The sequence below is a fragment of the Caretta caretta genome, chromosome 13 (genome assembly GCF_965140235.1).
Source record: "Caretta caretta isolate rCarCar2 chromosome 13, rCarCar1.hap1, whole genome shotgun sequence".
Taxonomy (NCBI): Eukaryota; Metazoa; Chordata; order Testudines; family Cheloniidae; genus Caretta; species Caretta caretta.
Genome location: NC_134218.1, coordinates 37,773,104 through 37,794,758, shown reverse-complemented (window position 1 = coordinate 37,794,758; position 21,655 = coordinate 37,773,104). Strand labels below are relative to the sequence as shown.

Below are 21,655 nucleotides of genomic sequence, written 5' to 3'. Positions count from 1 at the left end.
TACTGACCCGGCGGCACTTTGAGCCTTCGGAGGTGGGTCCTTCACTCACTCCGGGTCTTCGGCGGCATTTTGGAGGCAGGTTCTTCAGTGCCACCGAAGACCCGGAGGACTGAAGGACGTGCCGCCAAAGTGCCACCGAAGACCCGGAGCGAGTGAAGGAACCGGTTCTTGAGCTTCTGGCAGCTCATCGCTGCCCAGAATGATGTCTGGTTTTTTTGCAACAGCGTTACACTGTTGACTTATATTTAGCTTGTGATCCACTATGACCCCTAGATCCCTTTCTGCAGTACTCCTTCCTCGGCAGGAGTTCTGTAATCGTGATTAGCCTTTGGAGCAACTTACCTAAGGAAGTGGTTTAAGGAATATTGATGTAGCGCACACACACCGACATCAGGGGAGCCATACAAATGGTTATAAGCAGCTGGCCCATGAGAGTACAAGGCGAAACATCAACCTGTCTCACTGTCAGGCAAAGAAATGCATCAGGAATTTAAAACAAAAAAAGACAAGGGGAAGTGAATGCAAACAGAATTTCAGTGAAACGCAGATTGACACGGCTGTAAGTGGTTGGATTGGAATAGCCACTAAGGGGCAGCAGAGGGTAAGGGATATGGAGAAGGGGCTGGTTTTACCCTAAGGTTTAGCCTGAGAATGGCTTGGAGGATCTGCTGGGCCCTAGTGTCCCATCTCCAAAATAGGCTAGTGCCATACTGTGATTATTTCAACAAGCGCCTAAGGGCCTCATGGAGGATAGGCACATCAATGGCTATTAGTCAGGATTAGGGTGACCAGATAGCAAGTGTGAAAAATCGGGACAGAGGGTGAGGGGTAATAGGAGCCTATATAAGAAAAAGCCCCAAATACCGGGACTGTCCCTATAAAATTGGGACATCTGGTCACCCTAGCCAGGATGGGCATGGAAGTGTCTCTAGACTCTGTTTCCCAGAAGCTGGGAATGAGCGACAGGGGATGATCACTTGAGGATTATCTGTTCTGTTTGTTCCCTCTGGGACACCTGGCATTGGCCACTGTCGGCAGACAGGATACTGGGCTAGATGGATCTTTGGTCTGACCCAGTCTGGACGTTCTTATGTTCTTATGCCTCTATAGGGAGCCTGATGGGTGCTGTAAAAACAGATAGTGACAAAGGCTCCCTACGCCCAAGAGATTACTTATGCAGCAGGGAAAGGCAGACCAGAAGTGGGAGGGAAAACAGACGCACAGAAAGCAGAAAGGACTTGCCCAAGTTCATACAGCCATTAGTGGCAGAGTCAGGGAGTCACCCTTAGACTGTCGGTTCTTTAGGGAAGAGACTAGACTGTGTGTCTGGGTGTCTACACCCCCTCGGCACTACTGCCAACAATGATAAAACCCTTCCACGGTCTACACCGAAGCTCTGTCCGCCAGGCCAAGTTGTTTTCCTATGTTCTTGCCGAGAAAGGCAGGATGAGAAACAATAGCTGGATGTTACAGACAGACAAATGTGAAATAAGTAGGGTTGGCAGAATTCAGGTTTGATGGATCCTGTCCATGGGTATTTTTAAGCATTTTTAAAATTATATTATCTATTTGTACAAAATTAGTAGTGAGAGGGTCGACATCACCTGTGAAAATATAAAAGGTCAATATGCTTAAACTTTCCTTACTTTTGTCTATCGGTAAATTTCAGTTTTTATGGTTAGAAATATATTCCATTGGTTTGTGTGTGTGCATGGGGAAATTGATGTTTACCAACATTTACCAATAAAAATCTGATCCTTCCAAGCTCAGAAATAAGACCTACAGTTTTGTTTTGTTTTAACAGTGAAAGCGATTAACTATTGGACTCAACTATCAAGGGACGGGGTGGATTTCCCATCTCTTGAAGTCTTCAGATCCGCACTGGAGGCTCTTCAGGAAGATGTTTTAGCCATGCGCAATTTATTGAGATTAATACAGGGGCTACTGAGAGAACCTCTCCAGCTTGTGTGACGTGGGCGATGAGACCAGATGATCTAAGGGTCCCTTTTGGCCTTAAACTCCCTGTTTCAGAAGGTGTCGGTCCGTATCGTTCATTGTATAAAACTAACCTGGGGGAAGGAATTGCATCCGGGTGTTCAGCTTTGTCCAGAGCGGATGGGGTGCTAATAGCAACCTTGTAGTTAAAACACAAGGCCGGAGCCTGGGAGATCTAAGACGTGAGTCTCATTGTTATTAGTGGCCTGCTTTCCCGAGGCACACCCTGGCTCCCATCAGCAGTGTCCTTGTTCTCATTTAGTATCACCCCTCCCGCTTTTTTTATATGGGAGGTGCTGAGACTATGGAGAAAAGTAACAGAATAAAGCCCTCAGGCAGTGGCCCTCCACCTTTCCAGATGACTGTACCCCTTTCAGGAGTCTGATTTGTCTTGTGTACCCCCAAGTTTCACTTCCCTTAAAAACAACTTGCTTACAAAATCAGACATAAAAACACACAAGTGTTGCTGAAAAAGGGCCAACTTTCTCATTTTTAACCATAAAACAAATCAATTGGAATATAAATAGTGTACTGACATTTCAGCTGATGTACCCCCTGGAAGACCTCTGCCTGCCCCCGTGTACCCCTGGCTGAGAACCACTGCCCTACGGAATGGAACCCTGGTAGTTGCAGCAACAGTAAAAATGGACAGTCTGTCATCTCTCTTCTTATTTTGTGTGAGACACTTTATCCTTCTACACAGAACAGTTTTGTCGTCATAAAAAGTACATAAGAACATAAGAACGGCCAGACTGGGTCAGACCAAAGGTCCATCTTGCCTTTGTCCTGTCTGCCGACAGTGGCGATCCCAGGTGCCCCAGAGGGAATGAACAGAGCAGGGAATTTAGAATTAAGGGCCCAGAATAGACAGGGGCCGGATGACCCGTGGCTGGAAATCGGCCTCGCACCATTGGAGTCAACGGGCCACACCTGGAGCTGGGCGCACTGTTGTAGTTATAATAAACTCCATGGTGCCAGATCCCCAGCTGGTGTAAACCAGAGTAGCCACAATACGGCTGCTGAGCCTCCGGCCCGCCGCTGGCTGTGAAGCAGACAGATCCGCAAAGCTGCACAGCTGTAACTAGAGTTTTAAGGAGCTGTGAGGTGTGTTTCCCTGTTGCTTGGTCAAAGTGTTACCACGTGATTTCTGGTACCCACTGAGGCTCGTTAAAAAACTTGCAGTTCCTCCCTGCTTTGACTTTTTAATTGTTGCCTTTGCTCCCTGCTTGCAAAGTGTGTAATCCCCAGGGCTAATTAGGGAGAGCTTTGAATTATTGTCCCTATGGGGCTTGTTAGCCACAGCAGAAATGTTGGCAAACAGTGAGTGTAAATGAAACCCGACTGCGTGCAGAGGGGAGCTAAGTCAAGGTGAGACATTAGTAAGGCCAAAAATCCCTGGAGAACAATTACAATGTAACAAGCAGAAGCAGACATCTAACACCAGATCCCCACCTGGGGTAAATCAGCCAAAGACCAGTCGAGTTCAGTGGGACTCCGCTGATTTACTCCGGCCAATGAAATGGACCCGGGTTCCGTGGAGAATTTCTCAGCAACAATCCCTCACAAATGGATGGTAAAGACAAGTACAGAGTAGCACATCACAGCTAAACACCCTGTGACAGCCAGATGGCTCATGGGTGGTCTGGAAATGGGATACGGGGCCTTCCCCCTCTTGGGGGCACCAGCTTCAATCCGGTCCTAGAGCAGGGGGACGGGCTGGCTCGGGTGGTGGTGCAGGGTGGGGAATGGGATATGAGGCTTCTCCACTCTAGGGGCAGCTGGCTCTGATCTGGCCCAAGGCCACGGGGTCTAGCTGGCTCAGGGCGTTAGGAATAGGATATGAGGCCTTTCTCCATTAAGGGTTGCCACCCCAGCTCCAATCTGGCCCTGAGCTAGTGAATATGGGAATGGCATATGGGGCACTGGTTCCAGTCCACTAATGGCTGAGGGTCATTAGCGCAAAGGGGGCATTCGATTGGCTCAGTAAAAGTATTTGGCAGTGGCCCACCCCACTCCCAGGGCACGTACTAGTGGAAACACTGAGACATCGGGCACCAGCTCCCAGCCCTGTTGTATTGCTTGTTGGAGGTGCCAAGTGTCAAATGGGGCAGTGACTCTGAACTCCCTTCCCGCTCCTGGCGCGGACCCTGCTGGGGAATGGCTCTGAGTCCCAGTGTGAGGGTGTGCTTCAGGGAGTGAGGTGGGAGGTCCAGTAGGGGGCGCTGGCCCCTCGCAGTCGGTGCTGACCTCAATGCCCCAATGTGGTGCTAGGGGGCATGATGCATTGGGAATTTCCCTCTTTTGGGTTAAACTTGAAACCAACTCTCTGCTCCTAGTCGCCTTGTCACTTTTCCTTAGAGCTGGTGTCCAGCCCAAACTCAGACTCAGTTTGTTTCATTCTGCCTTCTTCTGTTCACTCTTTTGGTCTGAACTTGGTACAGGGCTCTTCTTCCTCTACAGTAATGCACCATTATAGTGCACTGTAAAACAGCCACGGTGTCCCACCTCCGAGGTGGCTACCCTTCAAAAGGCAACGAGGCACCTCACAGGTGGGTTATTTAGTTAACATTTTCCAAGCAGTTTCAAGTCTTTGGGTGAAAAATCCTCAGGACTGGCAATCAATCCAGCTATGATTAATCATTACAAAGAATCAGGCAACAACTGGAAATGCTGTTTAAAGCCTTGCACAGACTTTCTACTGAAAAAAGGTATCCGTTTTTATTAACATTCAGCATCCAATAAATGTAAGACAGGATTCCACGGGGAAGAAATGTACTGCAGTCATTGTTATAGCTAGTTTTCAATTCTCTTCGTATGAGTGAGACGAAATAAGGGAGCTCGATGGATAGATGAGATATTGTTTGCCGTGTTGTAGACATGGTGGCCCCAGGATCTGAGAGAGAAAAGGTGGGTCAGAGAACACCTTTCATTGGGGCAACTTCTGTTGGTGGAGGGGACAAGCTTTTGAGCTAGACAGAGCTCTTGCCCACCTCTGGAGGAGGGAACCAGAGTGTCACAGCTAAATACAAAGAACTTTGGCCCAGATCCTCCCATTGGTTTCAATGGTCTGGAGTTTTATTATTGCTATTTTCCAGATACAACCGAAATAAGTAAAAGAATAAAACCCCAAGGAAGATAACACAGCTTCGGCAATAGTTAAAATGGTCAGACTGTCACTTCTCTTCAGGTCATATGTTGTATGAGATACTTGATCATAAGGGGTTCACACATGTTGTAGGAGACCACCTGCAATGAAAAAAGAAAAGGAGGACTTGTGGCACCTTAGAGACTAACAAATTGGTTAGTCTCTAAGGTGCCACAAGTCCTCCTTTCCTTTTTGCTGATACAGACTAACACGGCTGCTACTCTGAAACCTGTCACTTGCAATGAAGCCGTCACTTTTAACATCTCTGCAGGCAAAGGACAAAGGAAGTTTAGTAGGCACCACATTATGTTACAAAATTGTTGTAATGAGCAATAAGACCAGGATCTCTGGTTGTTGGGATTCCTTCCAAGGCCTGTTCCACTTGGCTGATCCAGCTCTGGGAGAGCACTTCATCCAGTTCCCTGGGGAAACTCACTTCTACTCCACATCTCATCACTCAGGTCCCTTTATTCAGAATACAGCAAAGTGACGCTGAGTTGATCCGACTCAGCTCACCCCACTGATGACATGTCTGAGCAACTCGCAAATCTGTCATGGATTTAGCCTCCCAACAACCCCAAGGGAAGCAGAAAAACAACATTAACTGTCCAAAAAGTTGATTAATGCAGAATTCAGTGCAGCCACTCGCCGTGCACTGGGCACCCTTAATTCTGCAATAACAGAGAGTTGGGGTGGTTAGTTTCCACGGCTGTGTCAATCCCAGCACAGTGCTCAATGCTGAACTAGTCCATCTCCATGCCCATGAGACAGCAGCGGGGACTGGCTGGATGGGTCAGTGAACGGTTTGAACTGGCCTGCTTTCTCTGAGGAGTTATAGCCCGAGGAAACAGCTGGTGGGGCAGCCCCGGAGATGATGGTACCAGGCGATTAGATCCTCACCGGTTACACTGTTGTTACAGGGAAACTCAGCTGAGCCCCCACACTGGGAGAGAGACACCTCCTCATTGACTCCTCCACCTTGAAAAACTACCACCTTTGAGCTCAGACTGTGAACAATAATCTAGGTGCTGACTGGAGAGCTTTGGCTAGCCTCAGGGAGCGAATGGCATTGAAGATGACAACCTCCTAAAGTGGCCAGATAGAAGAGAAATTTTGGCTGGCCTACCATAAGGGTCTAGGAGAACCCTGCACTCATGGGAGATGGGCACCTTGTGTCCTTGGGCTTCTTTGCAAGTCTCCCAGGAGTTGGATCTATCTTATGCATGCAGAGAAAGTGTTTGTCCACAAATCAGTTTCCTCAAGGCCTTTTTCATCTCCTTGTTTCTCAGGGTGTATATAAAGGGGTTCAGCAGAGGGGTGACTGCAGTATAGAATACAGCCACTACCCCGTCGGATGCTTGACTCGAAGAGGGATGCAGGTATATGAAGACTGGGGGCCCATAGTACAGCAGCACCAGGGTGAGATGGGCGCTGCAGGTGGAGAATGCCCGCTGCCTCCCTTGGGCCGTGCGGATCTTCAGGATGGCGGAGGCTATGTAGGTATAAGAAACGCAGATGAGCAGGAAGCAGCCGGCCACCACAGCCCCAATGTTGGCCAGAATGACGACTTGATTGATGGCTGTGTTGGCGCAGGCCAGCTTCAGCATGGCGGGGATGTCGCAGACGAAGTATTCCACGTGATTGGGGCCACAGTAGGGCAGGCGAAAGGTCAGGAAGGCCTGGATCATGGCATGGATTGAGCCGGTGAGCCAAGTGCCGGCTGCCAGCCACAGGCAGGTCTTTCTGCTCATCACCACGCTGTAGCGCAGGGGGTGGCAGATGGCCAGGAAGCGGTCGTAAGCCATTACCGTATAGAGGAAGCACTCGGTGCTGCACAGGAAATGGAAGGCGTAGAGCTGCGCCACGCAGCCGCCGAAGGAGATGGCCCTGCCACCGGGCCCCACCAAGCCAGCCAGGATCTTGGGCACGGTGACGGAGGAGAGGCAGGCGTCGAGGAAGGAGAGGTGGCCAAGGAAGCAGTACATGGGCAGGGCATGGAGTCGAGGATCGCAGAGCACAGTCAGGAGGGTGAGGGTGTTGCCCAGCAGGGTGAGCAGGTAGAGGAGGAGGAAGAGGAGGAAGAAGAGAGAGGGAAGCTCCCTGGTGTTTGGGAGACCCTCCAGGATGAATTCCGTCACTGGCGTTTGGTTTCCTGGCTCCATCTGCTTCCCCCCTGTGCAGAGCAAGAGTAGCTAGAGCAGTGCAAATCAGAGCAGAAGTTACCCCAGTATGTGTCTCTCTGTCTGTCTCTCTCTCTGTCTCTCTCTCTCTCTCCCACACTCAGTTCAATGGAGTAACATGCCACCGTAACTCAGAGGTCCTTTCACACTAGTCTCCCACCGGCCCCTCATTGCAAGGCAAAGCACAGCGATTATTCATCCCCTCCGGTATCTATCTAGACCCTGTGACTGTTGCATGTGACAGCCTCAGACTTTTAAATGTATTTTTTCCTCAAAATACCTCTCCCAGGGTTTAGCATCCCTGGATTTACAGCCTATGAGCTGAGGCACAGAACAGCTCAAAGACACACAGGAAGCCCGCATCAGAGCAGGAGATTTAAACTCAGGTTTCTCAGATTCATGGCTCGTGACTTCACTGCTGGACCGTCCTTCCTCTCATCTTGTCTCCTCTCACCTCATCTGTGAACAATGTCCTGCTAATGTAGGTAGACAAATAGCCTGATTACCAGTCTGTCACCTCCTGACCAATCACTATAGATTACCTATCTATCTCTCTATCTACCCCTATACACACCACTGTTCTCTCTTGCACATTATCCATCTAGCCTGGTTCTCCTCTTGTCACCCATCATCAGCCTGCTGGATGCAGGAAGGGCGTGCTGGAGAGATGCCGAGTGTCACAAACCACTGAACGATGCTGGAAGCTGACCCTGTTGGCCCGTGTATCTATTGCATGATTTCAGTTCCAGTTCCAACACTTGCCCACGCAGGAAAGTCAATGTCCAGAGCGCCTGCACAGATGACATCCAGCATGAAATCAGGGGGGTTGTACAAAGCAGGAAGGGGGGTATCCTCTCCTGATCAGGGAATGAGGTGATCCCAAACTGGGAGAGGTTAGGGAGAAAGGACCCACTAGAGGCAGATAAACTCTTAGCTCCCCTCTGCAGGGTTTCTTGTACCGTGCGTCCTATGAAAGAGCTGGTACCAGAGCATCAGATCAGAGCCTGGGCTGGATGGACCTTGGGTTAACCTGGTCTGGCAGTCCCTCTGTCCCTAAAGAAAAGCCGTTCCCCGGCTCAGACACACTCACCACTGTCACGGGACCGGGATGAGGAACAGCCGCTTCGTTGTCTCTGCTGTGGCAAAGTGCCTGAGTCAGCCAAGTATTTGAATGATATTTTCACCCTTGGGTACACTGCTCACCACGCTCCTGGGAGCTAACTGTCTGACACAAATCCAGGCGAAGCCTCGCCCCAGGTGTCCCGTTCCCAGGCCCTGTCAGCAGGGGAGAGCAGGCATCCCATCGGGATTCTTCGCTCAGTGCCTGGCGTTCGCTACCCAGGGCTGCGTGGCTGCTAGCTACACAGAGATCCTTTTAACGTGCCCCTGGCAGCTTCCAGAGCTTTACTGGGATGAGTCTGCATGGAGCATGATCTAGTGGTGAAAACCCGGCAGGGCAACGCTCAAACAGGCCAGGCACTGTGGGGAGAATCCCAGGGCTCAGATTATAGGGGGCTCTGGGTTGGGACTGCGGGGCAGCAGCCCAGCTAAGGTTGGGGGAAGCCCGTTGCTAGAGTAGCAGTGGGTAATCCCTGCTCGTGTAAATCCACCAGAGCTCCATTGGTGTCAATGTGGCCAGACCCCCATCAGCATCGCTGGAGTCATAGCAGCACCTCTGAATCAGGGCAGCCGCAGAGCTGGCCGATGAGAGCAACCTAGATAAATAGGTCTTGCCACATTCATCTTATGTGGGTCTGGGAAGGAATTTCCCCCCAGGCAGTGATGGCGGGGTTTTCTGGCCTTCCTCTGCCATGGCCACCTGGATATGTCTCACTAAATCAAACCCCCACCAGTGCAGGGACCCTCCACCCCAGGAAATGGTGCACCTCAGTCACTCCTGTTTTCTGCCTGTGGATGTAATGTCTTGGTCTAATTTCATGTGTTGGCTTTAGTGGGAGGATGCTGGGAGGGGTTGGTGGCCTGCGAGATACAGATGGGCAGACTGGCTGTGCTGATGGTCCCATCTGGCCATAGACTCTATGGCATGTTACAACAATTCCAGAAGCCTCCATTTTATGTCCCCGTCTGCCTGGACCGCATGTTCTTGGGGGGTTGTATAGAGACCTGTGTGTGTGAGGACTGAGGAGAATGAGCAATGGACTTTCAGCTGTTCCTACTCCAAGCCACTGACCCCAGCTCCTCCACAGAACAGAGGCAGAACAGGGGAGGCCTGATTTCTGTCTCCAAGTCCCTCTCTCCCTGGTCAGTTCTCAGGAAGCTCCTGCTAGAAGCAGGATAATCATAGCTCAGGGCCCCAGCAGTTTCCTGCCCCCCAGTTTCATCAGGGCATCCTTCATCTCCTTGTTCCTCAGCGTGTCGATGAGGGGGTTCAGGAGTGGGGTCAACGTGGTGTAGAATACAGCCACCACACCATCCAGTGGGTGCCAGGATCCTGGCCTCAGGTAGATGAATAACCCAGGCACATGGTAGGTCACCACCACGGTGACATAAGCCATGCAGGTGGAGAAGGCCCGGCGCCTGCCCTCAGCTGAGTGGATCCTCAGGATCGCCGAGACGATGTAGACATAGGATGTCAGGATCAGCAGGAAGCATGTTAAGGCCAGGAAGCCAATATCCACAAATGTCACCAGTTCGTTGAGTGCCGTGTCCCTGCAGGCCAGCTTCGGAACAGTTGGGATATCACAGAAGATGTATCCCACCCTATTCCCTTGGCCATAGGGCAGCTGGAAGTTGAGTGAAGTCTGTATGGTGGAGTGAAGGGAGCCTCCTAGCCAGGTCACTACTGCCAGGCACAGGCAGGCTTTGTGGTTCGTAATGACGCTGTAGTGCAGTGGCTTGTAAATGGCCAGGAAGAAGTCATAGGCCGTGACCGTGTAGAGGAAGCACTCGGTGCAGCCAAGGAAGCAGAAGAAGAAGAGCTGGGCCACACAGCCCTGGAAGGAGATGTCCCCGCCGCCCGGCAGGAAGCCGGCCACCACCTTGGGCACCACCACTGAGGAGACCGTCATGTCCAGGAAGGACAAGTGACAGAGGAACCAGTACATGGGCTTGTGCAGCTGGTGCTCCCAGGCCACCGCCAGCAGGATGAGCAGGTTCCCACACAGCGTCAACAGGTAGATGAGGAGGAAGAAGAGGAACAAGGGAACCTGCAGCTCTGGGGGGTATGGGAGCCCCACCAGGATGAAATGAGTCAGCTGGGATTGGTTCACACACTCCATTCACTCAGCCTGTGTCCCTGAAGGTGAACCCTGGTGTTAATGATTAATGAGCAGAGAAGCAGTGGATGATCTTTGCAGGGGCATTTGGGACAAGAGTCACTCCTGTGCCAGGAGAAGAATCGAGCCCAAAAGCCCTGACTCCCAGCCTCTCCCCCTCTGCTCTACCCCACTTGACCCTGCTCAACTCCAAGAGCTGGGACCTGAACTCAGGAGTCCTGGCAACCAAATACCCTTTCTCTAACCCCCTGGACTCCACTTACCCCCCAGAGCTGGAAACATAACCCAGGAGACCTGACTCACATCCCCTCCTCACCCCTTACCTCTCACTCACCACCCAGAGCTGTGAAAATAATCCAGAAGCCCCACCCCACCCCCAATCTTACCCACTGAACCCCATTTCCTTCCCAGGGCTGGGGTTACAATCCTACAACCCAGGAGTCCTGCTCCTAGCGTCCCCTCCTCATCTTCTAACTCCCTGCAGCCCACACAGGAAGTCCTTCTAAAGCCCCCATCTGAGGACTTTGGTGTCTAGTCCTCATGCTGGCCTCACTGCGTAGGTGTGGATTTCAACCGGGGTGCTCCACAGATCAGAAGGGGATAAAACTTCCCACTTTGGGGTCAAACTCAACTTCTAAGTGACCTGGGATAGGGAAAAAAAACGCTCTGGAAAGTCAATACTGGAACTGTCCCCTGCAGAGGTTTTTGCCCTTCCCCTGGTGTTGCCAGTTCAGGCCACCATCAAGGAGCGAGTGGCTGTTCTGTGGCATGAAGGAGTCACTTGCCATTGGGTGAAATGGGAATTTTCACCATCTAGGAACCTGGCCCTGTAGTGAGGAAGAGCAGCAGAGATAGACTGAAACAGGTGACAGACCCGTCCTGCAGCTGCCCCTCTGGATACAGTTACCTGGAGTGTGTTGCAGCTGGGGTGCGTGGCTTGGTCTTCAAGCAACTCCCATTTGCTCTCTTCCATGCTCTGAGATCTCCCTTAAATCCCCCCAGTCAAACATTTCACACAGGAGGTGGCTTTGGCTCCAGTGTGATGCCAGCTCAAACAGACAGGGACTGGCGGTAAATGTCCCCTGTGGGAGATCATCCCAGAGTTGCTGGCTGCAGAGTTTGTGAACTTGCCTTTCATGGTGGGAGACTGAGCTAGGTGGGTCCCGGTGCTGATCGTCTCTGGCAGTTTCTCTGTTTCTATGCATCGTTGCTCCACTCTGTTTAATTTTGCCCTCAGCTCTGGTGTATCCTTTCTCTCTGCAGCTTCTTTTAACCTGGCTTCCCTCCTGCATTTGTCTCTGTGCTCTCGCCTCTTCCCCCTCGTGTATTTCTCTCCCCCCCGTGCCACTCATATTAAACTGTCGACATTTGCTGTATTTTCAAGCAAGTAATGACGTCACCCATTGGCAAACCCCAATGGTCATCATTAGAAATGGTGTTTGGGGCAAAAATGAAGGCGACAGAGCATTGACTTAGCTGTTAAAGGAGACCATGGATCTTAAAAGAATGGCCCCGTGTGGGACTTCAGGGTGTGAGGTACAGGCTCAGCAGGGGGTGCTGTCCCCTCCAGTCAGTGCTGACCACCATGCTCCAGAATGGCACTAGGGGGCGCTTTGTTTCATGCAATGGGATGAGGGGGGTCAGCAGGGGTTGCTCTCCCCTCCAGGTCCATTCTGAACCCAAGGTGGCATTAGGGGGTGCTGTGTTGCAGGAACCAGGGTGGTGAGTCTGTTGGGGGGTGCTCTCCTCTCTGAATCAGCGCTGACTGCAATACTCCAATATGATGCTAGGGTGTGCTGTTCTTCAGGGAAGTGGGGCAGGGTGCTCAGTAGAGGGAGCTGTCCACTAGCAGTCAGTGCTGAACCCAATGCCCTGGTGCATTGCTATGGGGAGCTGTGCTTCAGGGAGTGGGGCAGGGGCTCAGTATAGCAGGGATCCTCTCACATACACACCCCACCAATATCCCCTTCCCTGCTATACTCCACATTCTCCTACGCAAATACACACCTGTTCCACCCCCCTCCTGCACCCCACATTCCCTTGCACACACATAAATCAGTTTCCCCTCCCTCCTGCACCCCGTGTTCACACACACACACCAGTTCCTTCCCTCCAGCATCCCACATTCCTCTCCACACACACACCAGTTCCGCTCCTTCTTGCAGTCCTCTTTTTTCTGTCTACGCACGTACAGTGTTTCCTTTCCCTCTTGTCCCTGTCCCCCCACAATCTAGGTTTCCACTTCCTTCCCTCTGAGTTCCCTCTCTCTCTCTCTCTGTATATATATATAAAAATGTTAATTTTGACTATTTTTCATAACTGGCATTTTATCTGCCAGCATATAAAATCTTCTCCTTTTGAAGCACTCACAAAGAATTTCCATCTTTCAAAATGGCCTCACTCCCCTTAGCTCTCAAGGGAAGTGAAACAACAGCTTCTCTCAGATGACTGCCCTTTTCCAAAATGGCCACTCCTCCCCGCTTGTATCCAGCAAGAAGGAAGCCAGCAACCACCGCTGATAAAGCTTTTATGAGCAGCCCAGGAAATTTACAGACCAGTCAGCTTATCTTCTGTATCAGGAAAGATAATGGAGGAAATAATTAAGGAATCAATTTGCAAATGTCTAGAAGATAATAAGGTGATAAGCAATAGCATGGATTTGTCAAGAACAAATCATGTCAAACCAACCTGATAGCTTTCTTTGACAGGGTAACAAGCCTTGTGGATGGGGGGAAGTGGTGCATATGGTTTTTTACAAATGGACAGCGACATTTGCGCCTGCCAAAGATGCTCATAGAATCATAGAATATCAGGGTTGGAAGGGACCTCAGGAGGATATCTAGTCCAACCCCCTGCTCAAAGCAGGACCAATCCCCAACAAATACTCATGGGGGAGACAAAACGGCTGGTTGTGTTACAAGAGTGCTCTGTAAATGGACCATCTCTGTCTGTATGTGGATGTTTGCATTGTTGTAGCTGCATACCTCTCCCAGACCTGGAGATGAGCTCTGGGTAGCTAGACAGCGTGTCTCTTTTTTTCACCAACAGAAGTTGGTCCAACAAAAGATATTCCCTCCCCTGCCTTGTCTCGCTGCATGTCGATCGTGTGTTATCAGACAAAGTGCAGGTAGATGGTGCTCAAGGACACACAGCGTCACTCCTGGTCTTTGTAGGACCAGTCAAACTCACTGTTACCCTGTGTAAATGGTTTACTGTGGGCTAGCTGTGACTCAGGAGACCAGGACTCACTTCCCGGTTTGGCTGTAGGCTCTGTGGCTGATCACTGGGCACTTCAAAGGGGCCTAAGGGAGTCATGAACCATGCCAGGATGTACCAAGTCTTCATGGCCTCCTGCTGGGTCCTCAATTCCTGCCTAGAAAAGCTGCACAGAAGCAGCCAATCTCAGTCCATGGGCTCAGATAAAAGGAGCGGCAGGGCCTTGGTGGGTCAGTTCCCAGCTGGGACCAGAGGATCGAGGATGGCAGCTCTGCTCTGGTTGCATTTGCTGGCTCTGCGAGTGAGAAGACCTGAGAACTATAACACGAAGGTAACAAGTGGAGGGGAAGGGAGGAGGTGGGAAGGGGCCCTGGGAAGCAGCAGCAGCAGCTAATTAAAGGGAGCAGCACATGGAGGCTGGGAACAGGGTCCCTGGGCTGGAACCCGGCGTGGTGGGTTCCTCCACTGGCCACTGGCAAAGGGGCCTAAGCCCCAACATGGGGACAAGTCTCTTTTAGAAGCCGGAGCCAAGGGTGGGATTTAAAAGGCCCAGCAACCGGGCTGAAGCCCCGGGTGAAGGCAGACGGTTTGATGGACTCTTTGCTACTCTGGAGCAGGTCTGTTTTTTCACTGTGTGACTTGGCCGGAGGGCTGAACCACTGAAGACCTGGCAAGGGGGTTGGCCAGCTGGGAGTGCGAGGGAGGAGAGGTCATGAGCGGAAAAAAGATTGCAGTACCACACCTAGCTTCTAGGAGGTGGGTGGCCCCAATCCCAGGAGTCCAAGTCAAACTTAATGTCTCTGGTGCTCAGCCTGTGAAATGGGGACAATAACCCTTCCCTACCTCATAGCCGTGAGGATAGATTCCCTGGTGTAAGTGAATTGGGGGATGGAGAGGGAGGGTCATAGAGGAACCGGCGAGATGCATGCCCTCAAAGTCTCCAGACTCCAGCCCTAGGTGGCCTTAGCTCAGCCAGATGCCAGGAAGAAGGACCTTTGAAATAGGAGATCTGGATGGAAATTTTCTGGGGAAATGTTCTTAACCTTTTTATTGGAAAATGCCAATTCAGCAAAATGAAAACTGCTCGCGAAGCAGTTTTGCATTCAGTGGAACACCCAACTCAAAATATTTTTGGCTAGAAAAGTTTCAACGATAGTCAAAACCTCCTGTCAAACCAGAAAGTTTGGGGGTTTTAACTTCATTTTGAAATTGCAGTAAATATACACTAAAAATGTTTAAATGGGAAAAAAGGTTAACATAGAAATAAAACATTGTGAAATTATCTAAAAACAATTTTTTTTTATTCACCCAAACTGATTTTTTTCAGATTTTTAACTCACAAACTTTTTGACTTTTCATCCCGATTTATAACAGGAACAATTTAAAAATGCCAAAAACTTCCATGGAATGGGAAAATCATCTGCTGCCCAGGCCTGCTTTGAAAGCAGACCTGCTCTCGTATAGTCCGAGAGCCATGCACCGAGGGGACTACATGTTACAACCAAGAGTCGAAGTGAATTTTCTCAGTGTAAGAAGACAGAGGGGCAATAACTCCCATGGTGCCTTGACGAGTTACTCCAGCTGGGGGTACGACCTGCTCTACATTAGAGCTGCCTCTGTAACTGGAATGGAATTAACAAAGTTAGCATTTAGCCAGAAAGTGAAGGGTAAAATATCTGCTTTGACCAAAAAGTGCCATGAGATTTCCAAACACTCCCTGCTGAGCCCCACAAGACCACTCTCTGCAGCAGAGCGCCCCTTGCTGCCATGCTGGGACATGGGGGTCAGCAATGACTCAGAGAGGACAGGGCCATCTACTGAGCCCCACACTGTCCTTCCAGCAATACAATGCCCCCCTAGGAGCTTGCTGGGACACTGGGCTCGGCACTGACTCCAAGCAGAGCGCACATCCTAATGGGTAACCCACTCCACTCTCTGCAATACAGCACCGTCTCACAGAGCCCTGGGTTCAGGACTGGCTCAGAGCGGGAGGCCAGGCCTGGAATATCAGGGAGAGCAGTTTTCTGTGAGAATTGCTGCATTACATTAAAGAAACACAGGACCTTTGGTATAATGCCCATAGTGATCACCAGATGCAACCTGCACGAGCCACCCGTTCTAGCATGGCCACAGACTTTCCTCTCTGATGAAATACACGAGCTAGCTCTTTCACTTTGCCCCAAACAACGATTCTAATAAGGGCCATTGGAGTTTGCCAATGGGAGGGCATCATTATGTGCTTTAAAACACAGCCAATGTCAACATGTTTAACACTGACCTAGCTCTGTGTGACCAGGGGAGTGAAATACACCGGGGGGAAAGTGGAGAGAGAACAGAGAAGGTGCAAGGTTATAAGAAGCTGCAGAGAGAAAGGACATGTCCAAGCTGAAGAAGAAACTAAACAGAGCAGAGAAAGGAATAGAAATAGAGCAACTACCTGTTAGGATTGGCATCCCACAGTGCCTCATGCCAACCAGGTGTCCCACAGTGCCTGGTACCAGCTGTGTCAGAGGCAGGGGCAAGGACCCTGAAGTGGGCAACTCTGGGCTAATCTCCACAAGCAAGTTTCCCCTTAAGCCCTTCCAGGCTGAGGTTGGCTTCACGTGGAGGACAAGGCTACATTCTGTGTGAAGGGTTGGGTGTGGGAGATATAGAGGGGTGAAGGCCAAGGGAGATCTCAGGGCATGGCATGGAGCAGGTGAGAATGGCTTAGCATGCTGGCCATAGCAGCCCAGCTTGGATGCATAGCCAGGCACCACAGCCGGATGTGCGGATTCATAGACTGATAGATTAATGCTGGAGGAGACCAGCAGCAGCATGTAATCTGACCTCCTGGATACCACAGAATGTCAAGTCCAATAACTCATGCCTCACTAACGCCTATTTCAACAAAGGCCATCTTGACTCGAAGATCGCAAAAGTCAGAGCGTGCCTTACTTCCCTTTAGAGTCCATTCCGACGGCTTATCACCCTCACACGTATCAATGTGAACTTTGTTTGTAATTTGAATGTGTCTCTGTTTAACTCTGGGGTTCTGTTCCTGGGTGTGGGAGAAGAGCAGGGCCTAGTGGGCTGAAGCAGGGGAGCTGGGAGCCAGGACTCCTGGGTTTAGGCTGACCAGATAGCAAGTGTGAAAAATGGAGACGGAGGTGAGGGGTAGTAGGAGCCTATATAAGAAAAAGCCTCAAATATCGGGACTCTCCCTATAAAATTGGGACATCTGGTTACTTTACCTGGGTTCAAAGCTGGCTCGGGGAGGCAAATGGGGTTCAGTGGGGGCTGGGATTCGGCCCGTGTAGGAATGGGGAGTGCGATCTAGTGGATTAGAGCAGGGCAGGCTAGATGTCAGAACACTTGGATTCTATCCCCAGAGATGGGAAGGGATTGGGGTCCCCTAGATTGGTGAACAGGGGTTCAAACTGGGTTCTGCATAGCAGAGAGTTTTAGCTCAAACACCCCTGCAAAGATCACCCATTGTTCCTCCTTGGTTAATCATTAACACCCCGCGTACACTGGCAGGGACACAGACCGAGTGAATGGAGTGTGGGAACAGATCCCAGCTGAGACCTTTCATCCTGGTGGGGGTCCCGTACCCCCCAGAGCTGCGGGTTCTCTTGTTCCCCTTTTTCCTCTCCTCTACCTGTTGACGCTGTGTGGGAACCTGCTTGTCCTGCTCGCAGTGGCCCGGGAGCCCTGGCTGTACAAGCCCATGTACTGGTTCCTGTGCCACTTGTCCTTCCTGGACATGATGGTCTCCTCACTGGTGGTGCCCAAGGTGGTGCCCGGCTTCCTGCCAGGCAGCAGGACCATATCCTTCCAGGGCTGCGTGGCCCGTTCTTCCACTTCCTTGGCTGCACCAAGTACTTCCTCTATACGGTCATGGCCTACGACCGCTTCCTGGCCATCTGTAAGCCACTGCACTACAGCGTCATTGTGAACCTCAGAGGCTGCCCGTGCCCGGCAGCGGGGACCTGGCTAGGGGGTTCCCTGCACTCGCTGATAGAGACCGCACTCACCTTCCAGCTGCCCTATGGCCAGGGGAACCGAGTGGGATACATCTTCTGTCATGTCCTGGCTGTGCTGAAACTGGCCTGTGGGGACATGGCACTCAATGAGCTGGAGACATTTGTGGACATCAGCTTCCAAACCTTCACCTGCTTCCTGCTAATCCTGATGTCCTATGTCTACATTATCTTGGCCATCTTGAGTATCCACTCTGCCGAGGGCAGGCGCCGGGCCTTCTCCACCTGCAAGGCTTACGTCACCATGGTGGTGACCTACTATGTGCCTGTGGTCTTCATCTACCTGAGGCCAGGTTCCCAGCACACTGTGGACAGGGTGGTGGCTGTATTCCACACCACGGTTACCCCGCTCCTGAACCCCTTCATCTACATTCCGAGGAACAAGGAGATGAAGGATGCCCTGATGAGTCTTGGGGACAGCAAACTGCTGGGGCCTGAGCCATGATTGTCCTGTGTCCAGCAGGAGCTTTCTGAGAACTGGACAGGGAGAGAGGGATTTGGAGATTAGAATCAGGACTCCTGGGTTTTCTCACTGGCTCTGAGAGGGAAGTGGGTTCTACCGATTGAACTCCAGGTTCCTGGGGTCTACTGGAGTTTGTTCCAATTCTCTTATGGGTAGAGACACCCAGATTTGCCCTTGAGACTCTTGGGTTGTATTTCTGTTTCTTGCAGAGGAGTGGTGTCTGGTGGTAAGATCAGGGAGGGCTGGGAGTCAGGACTCCTGGGTTCATTGTTTACACCTCTGCCACAGGCTCCTGTATGACCTTGGGCAAGTCACTTGGCAACAGTTTCCCCATGCGGGTCATTTGCCTACTGCCTAACACCGAGGGTTGTGAGACCAAAGTCATTACAGACTGGGAGGAGGAGGAGAGGCTCCAGTCACAGAAGCTAGAGAAACGCCATTTCAAGCTCATGTAAGAAGGGATCCTGGGGCAGAATCCAAGATGTTGGACTTGCTTTAGGAACACAGCAACGGCCAAACAACATCAGACCATTGGGCCATCCATCCCATCAGCCCAGCCCTCGGAACTGTCCAAGCTCTTCCGCTCATAAAAATAACATGACGGCATATGTCACCACCTGGTCTTATCTTTGTAAACCCCACTCCTACCCCACCCCTGGTATACCACATGCACTTGATTTGTCTTGTCTCCGATTAGAACGTCCTCTCTTCAGGGCCTCTATCTCTGTGCAGCACACATGTGATCCTTGCCGGGGGCCTGTAGGCACGTCGGTGTTATGAAAAATAACCTGCAATGATTCCCAATGAAGGAAGGGTCTGTGGTGAGGCACTGGAGTGGGACTCTACAGAGGCACCGACTCCATGGGTGCTCTGGGGCTGGAGAAAAATTGGTGGATAATGAACATCCATCGGCAGCCCCTATATTAGTTGCCCCCACCCACTGCTGTTCCCCACTGCTGTTCCCCTTCACCTCTCCCTCCCTCCCTGTGCCTCCTGGCTGCTGCAATCAGCTGTTTTTCCCCGTAGGTGCTCCAGCCCCAGAGCACCCATGGAGTCGGCGCCTATGTGGAATCCCACTCCAGTTAATGTTGTTTTTCTGCTTCCCTTGGGGTTGTTGGGAGGCTAAATCCATGACAGATTTGCGAGTTGCTCAGACATGTCATCAGTGGGGTGAGCTGAGTCAGATCAACTCAGCGTCACTTTGCTGTATTCTGAATAAAGGGACCTGAGTGATGAGATGTGGAGTAGAAGTGAGTTTCCCCAGGGAACTGGATGAAGTGCTCTCCCAGAGCTGGATCAGCCAAGTGGAACAGGCTTTGGAAGGTTTCAGAGTAACAGCCGTGTTAGTCTGTATTCGCAAAAAGAAAAGGAGGACTTGTGGCACCTTAGAGACTAACCAATTTATTTGAGCATGAGCTTTCGTGACCTACAGCTCACTTCATCGGATTAAATCCCAACAACCGGAGACCCTGGTTTTATTGCTCATTACAACAATTTTGTAACATAATGTGGTGCCTACTAAACTTCCTTTGTCCTTTGCCTGCAGAGATGTTAAAAGTGACGGCTTCATTGCAAGTGACAGGTTTCAGAGTAGCAGCCGTGTTAGTCTGTATCAGTAAAAAGAAAAGGAGGCCTTGTGGCACCTTAGAGACTAACCAATTTGCAAGTGGTCTCCTACAACATGTGTGAACCCCTTAGGATAAAGTATCTCATACAACATATGACTTGAAGAGAAGTGACAGTCTGACCATTTTAACTATTGCTGAAGCTGTGTTATCTTCCTTAGGGTTTTATTCTTTTACTTATTTCGGTTGTATCTGGAAAATAGCAATAATAAAACTCCAGACCATTGAAACCAATGGGAGGATCTGGGCCAAAGTTCTTTGGTGGATAATGAGCATCCATCAGCAGCTCCTGTGTCAGTTGCCCCCACCCCCCACCTGCTGCCGGGCCCCGCTGATCAGTGCCTCTCCCTCCCTCCCTGTGCCTCCTGGCTGCTGCAATCAGCTGTTTCGCAGCATTCGGGAGGCTCTGGGGGCGGGGGGAAGAGCAAGGACGTGGCACGCTCAGGGGAGGGGAGTGAAATGGGGCAGAAAGAGGCAGGGTGAGGGTGGGGCAGGGAAGAAGAGGCAGGGTGGGGGTAGGGCCTTGGTGGAGTGGGGGCGGGGCCTGTGGCAGAGCCGGGGGTTGAGCACCCCCCGGCACTTTTGAAAGTCGGTGCCAGTGGGACTCCAAACAACCTATGTCCCTTGCACTGTGCATGCCTTGGTTTCCCATCTGTAAAATGGGACTAGTGCCACTCCCTTTAGGCTGTTTAGATCCCAGGCACTTTAGGACAAGGACTGACTCTGCACAGTGCCTGCCACAGTGAAGGCAGATCCCCAGCTGGTGTGAACCTGTCTTAGTTCCATTGGAATCAATGGTTCAGATTTCCAGTTTGTGTGAATTGAAGTCAGTGGGAACATGTCAGTTTATACCAGTAAGGGGCTGGTCATATGGCCATATCTATATGTAGTGAGATTTCTATAACTTTCTGGCCCAGTAGAATTACTTTCCTTGGTGCTCAGTTCATTGTGTGTCGACGTAATCAATTTCTCAGTCGTAGAGGTTCACGTTCCCATGATGGGTGATGATTTCCCCTGTGCAGGTCTGTTGAAAACCCAATTTTCCACCAAAGAAGAGCTTCAACGGATCATTTATTACTAGTCCTTAATAATGATGACAGTGGTTGGCTTTTATATAACTCAAGAGGTTCTCATCATCTGTACACTTGTCTGATCCTTTTTTGAAATTTAAAAAGCTCTTGGCCTCAATATCTTGTGGCCATGAGTTTGTGAGGCTAAGTGTACAAATATAAAAAACGGTTTAGGGCTTAAGTGGTATGTAACCAGTGAGCAGACCATCTGCGCACTCTGGTGAACTTCCTATCACACTTTTACTTTAGGTTGGAAATTTCAAAGACACCTCCCAGGGGCTAAGTGTCTAACTGCCATAGACTTTTGTCTTCCTTTGGAAATTCCTTTTTCATTTCATATTTTTACTGTTCTCTTAAATTTCACTTGTTCTCTGCCGGTCTCGTAAATGGCCCAGTCCTCTCCAGACACCGGTTTCTAGATTTATTTTTCATTGGAACGCATAGAAAAAGCACAGAAAACTTAGAGACAAGTTCCAATCAAACAACAGCTGAGGGCAGGAAACAAGAAAAAAAAATTATTCCCAGGTTAGGTTTATTCCCACCGCATATTACTCAAACTTCAAGCACAACCACATGCAGAAGACACAATACATAAGCAGCACAAACCCAAAACACATTGTGTGTGATGAGTGTAGAGTCCTCACATTTGTTAAATCTTCTATTAGCATTTTTATTCCTTTTTTTACTTATCTTTCTAGTTCTA

The 21,655-nt window shown here is 50.5% G+C and overlaps 2 protein-coding genes and 1 pseudogene across 2 annotated transcripts; 1 reads left to right on the top strand and 2 right to left on the bottom strand.

Moving 5' to 3' along the window:
• Positions 1 to 6,357: 6,357 nt before the first annotated feature.
• On the bottom strand, positions 6,358 to 7,302 carry LOC142068898 (olfactory receptor 10S1-like). Its single transcript, XM_075119022.1, has one exon. The coding sequence runs from the start codon at positions 7,300 to 7,302 to the stop codon at positions 6,358 to 6,360; it is 945 nt and encodes a 314-aa protein (XP_074975123.1).
• Positions 7,303 to 9,626: 2,324 nt separating this feature from the next.
• Positions 9,627 to 10,562, bottom strand: LOC125622556 (olfactory receptor 10G6-like). The gene has a single exon (XM_048820632.2). It carries the CDS (start codon positions 10,557 to 10,559, stop codon positions 9,627 to 9,629), a length of 933 nt encoding a protein of 310 aa, XP_048676589.2. The 5' UTR covers positions 10,560 to 10,562.
• A 6,746-nt stretch (positions 10,563 to 17,308) lies between these two features.
• On the top strand, positions 17,309 to 18,239 carry LOC125622554 (olfactory receptor 10G6-like; annotated as a pseudogene).
• The last annotated feature ends 3,416 nt before the right edge of the window (positions 18,240 to 21,655 follow it).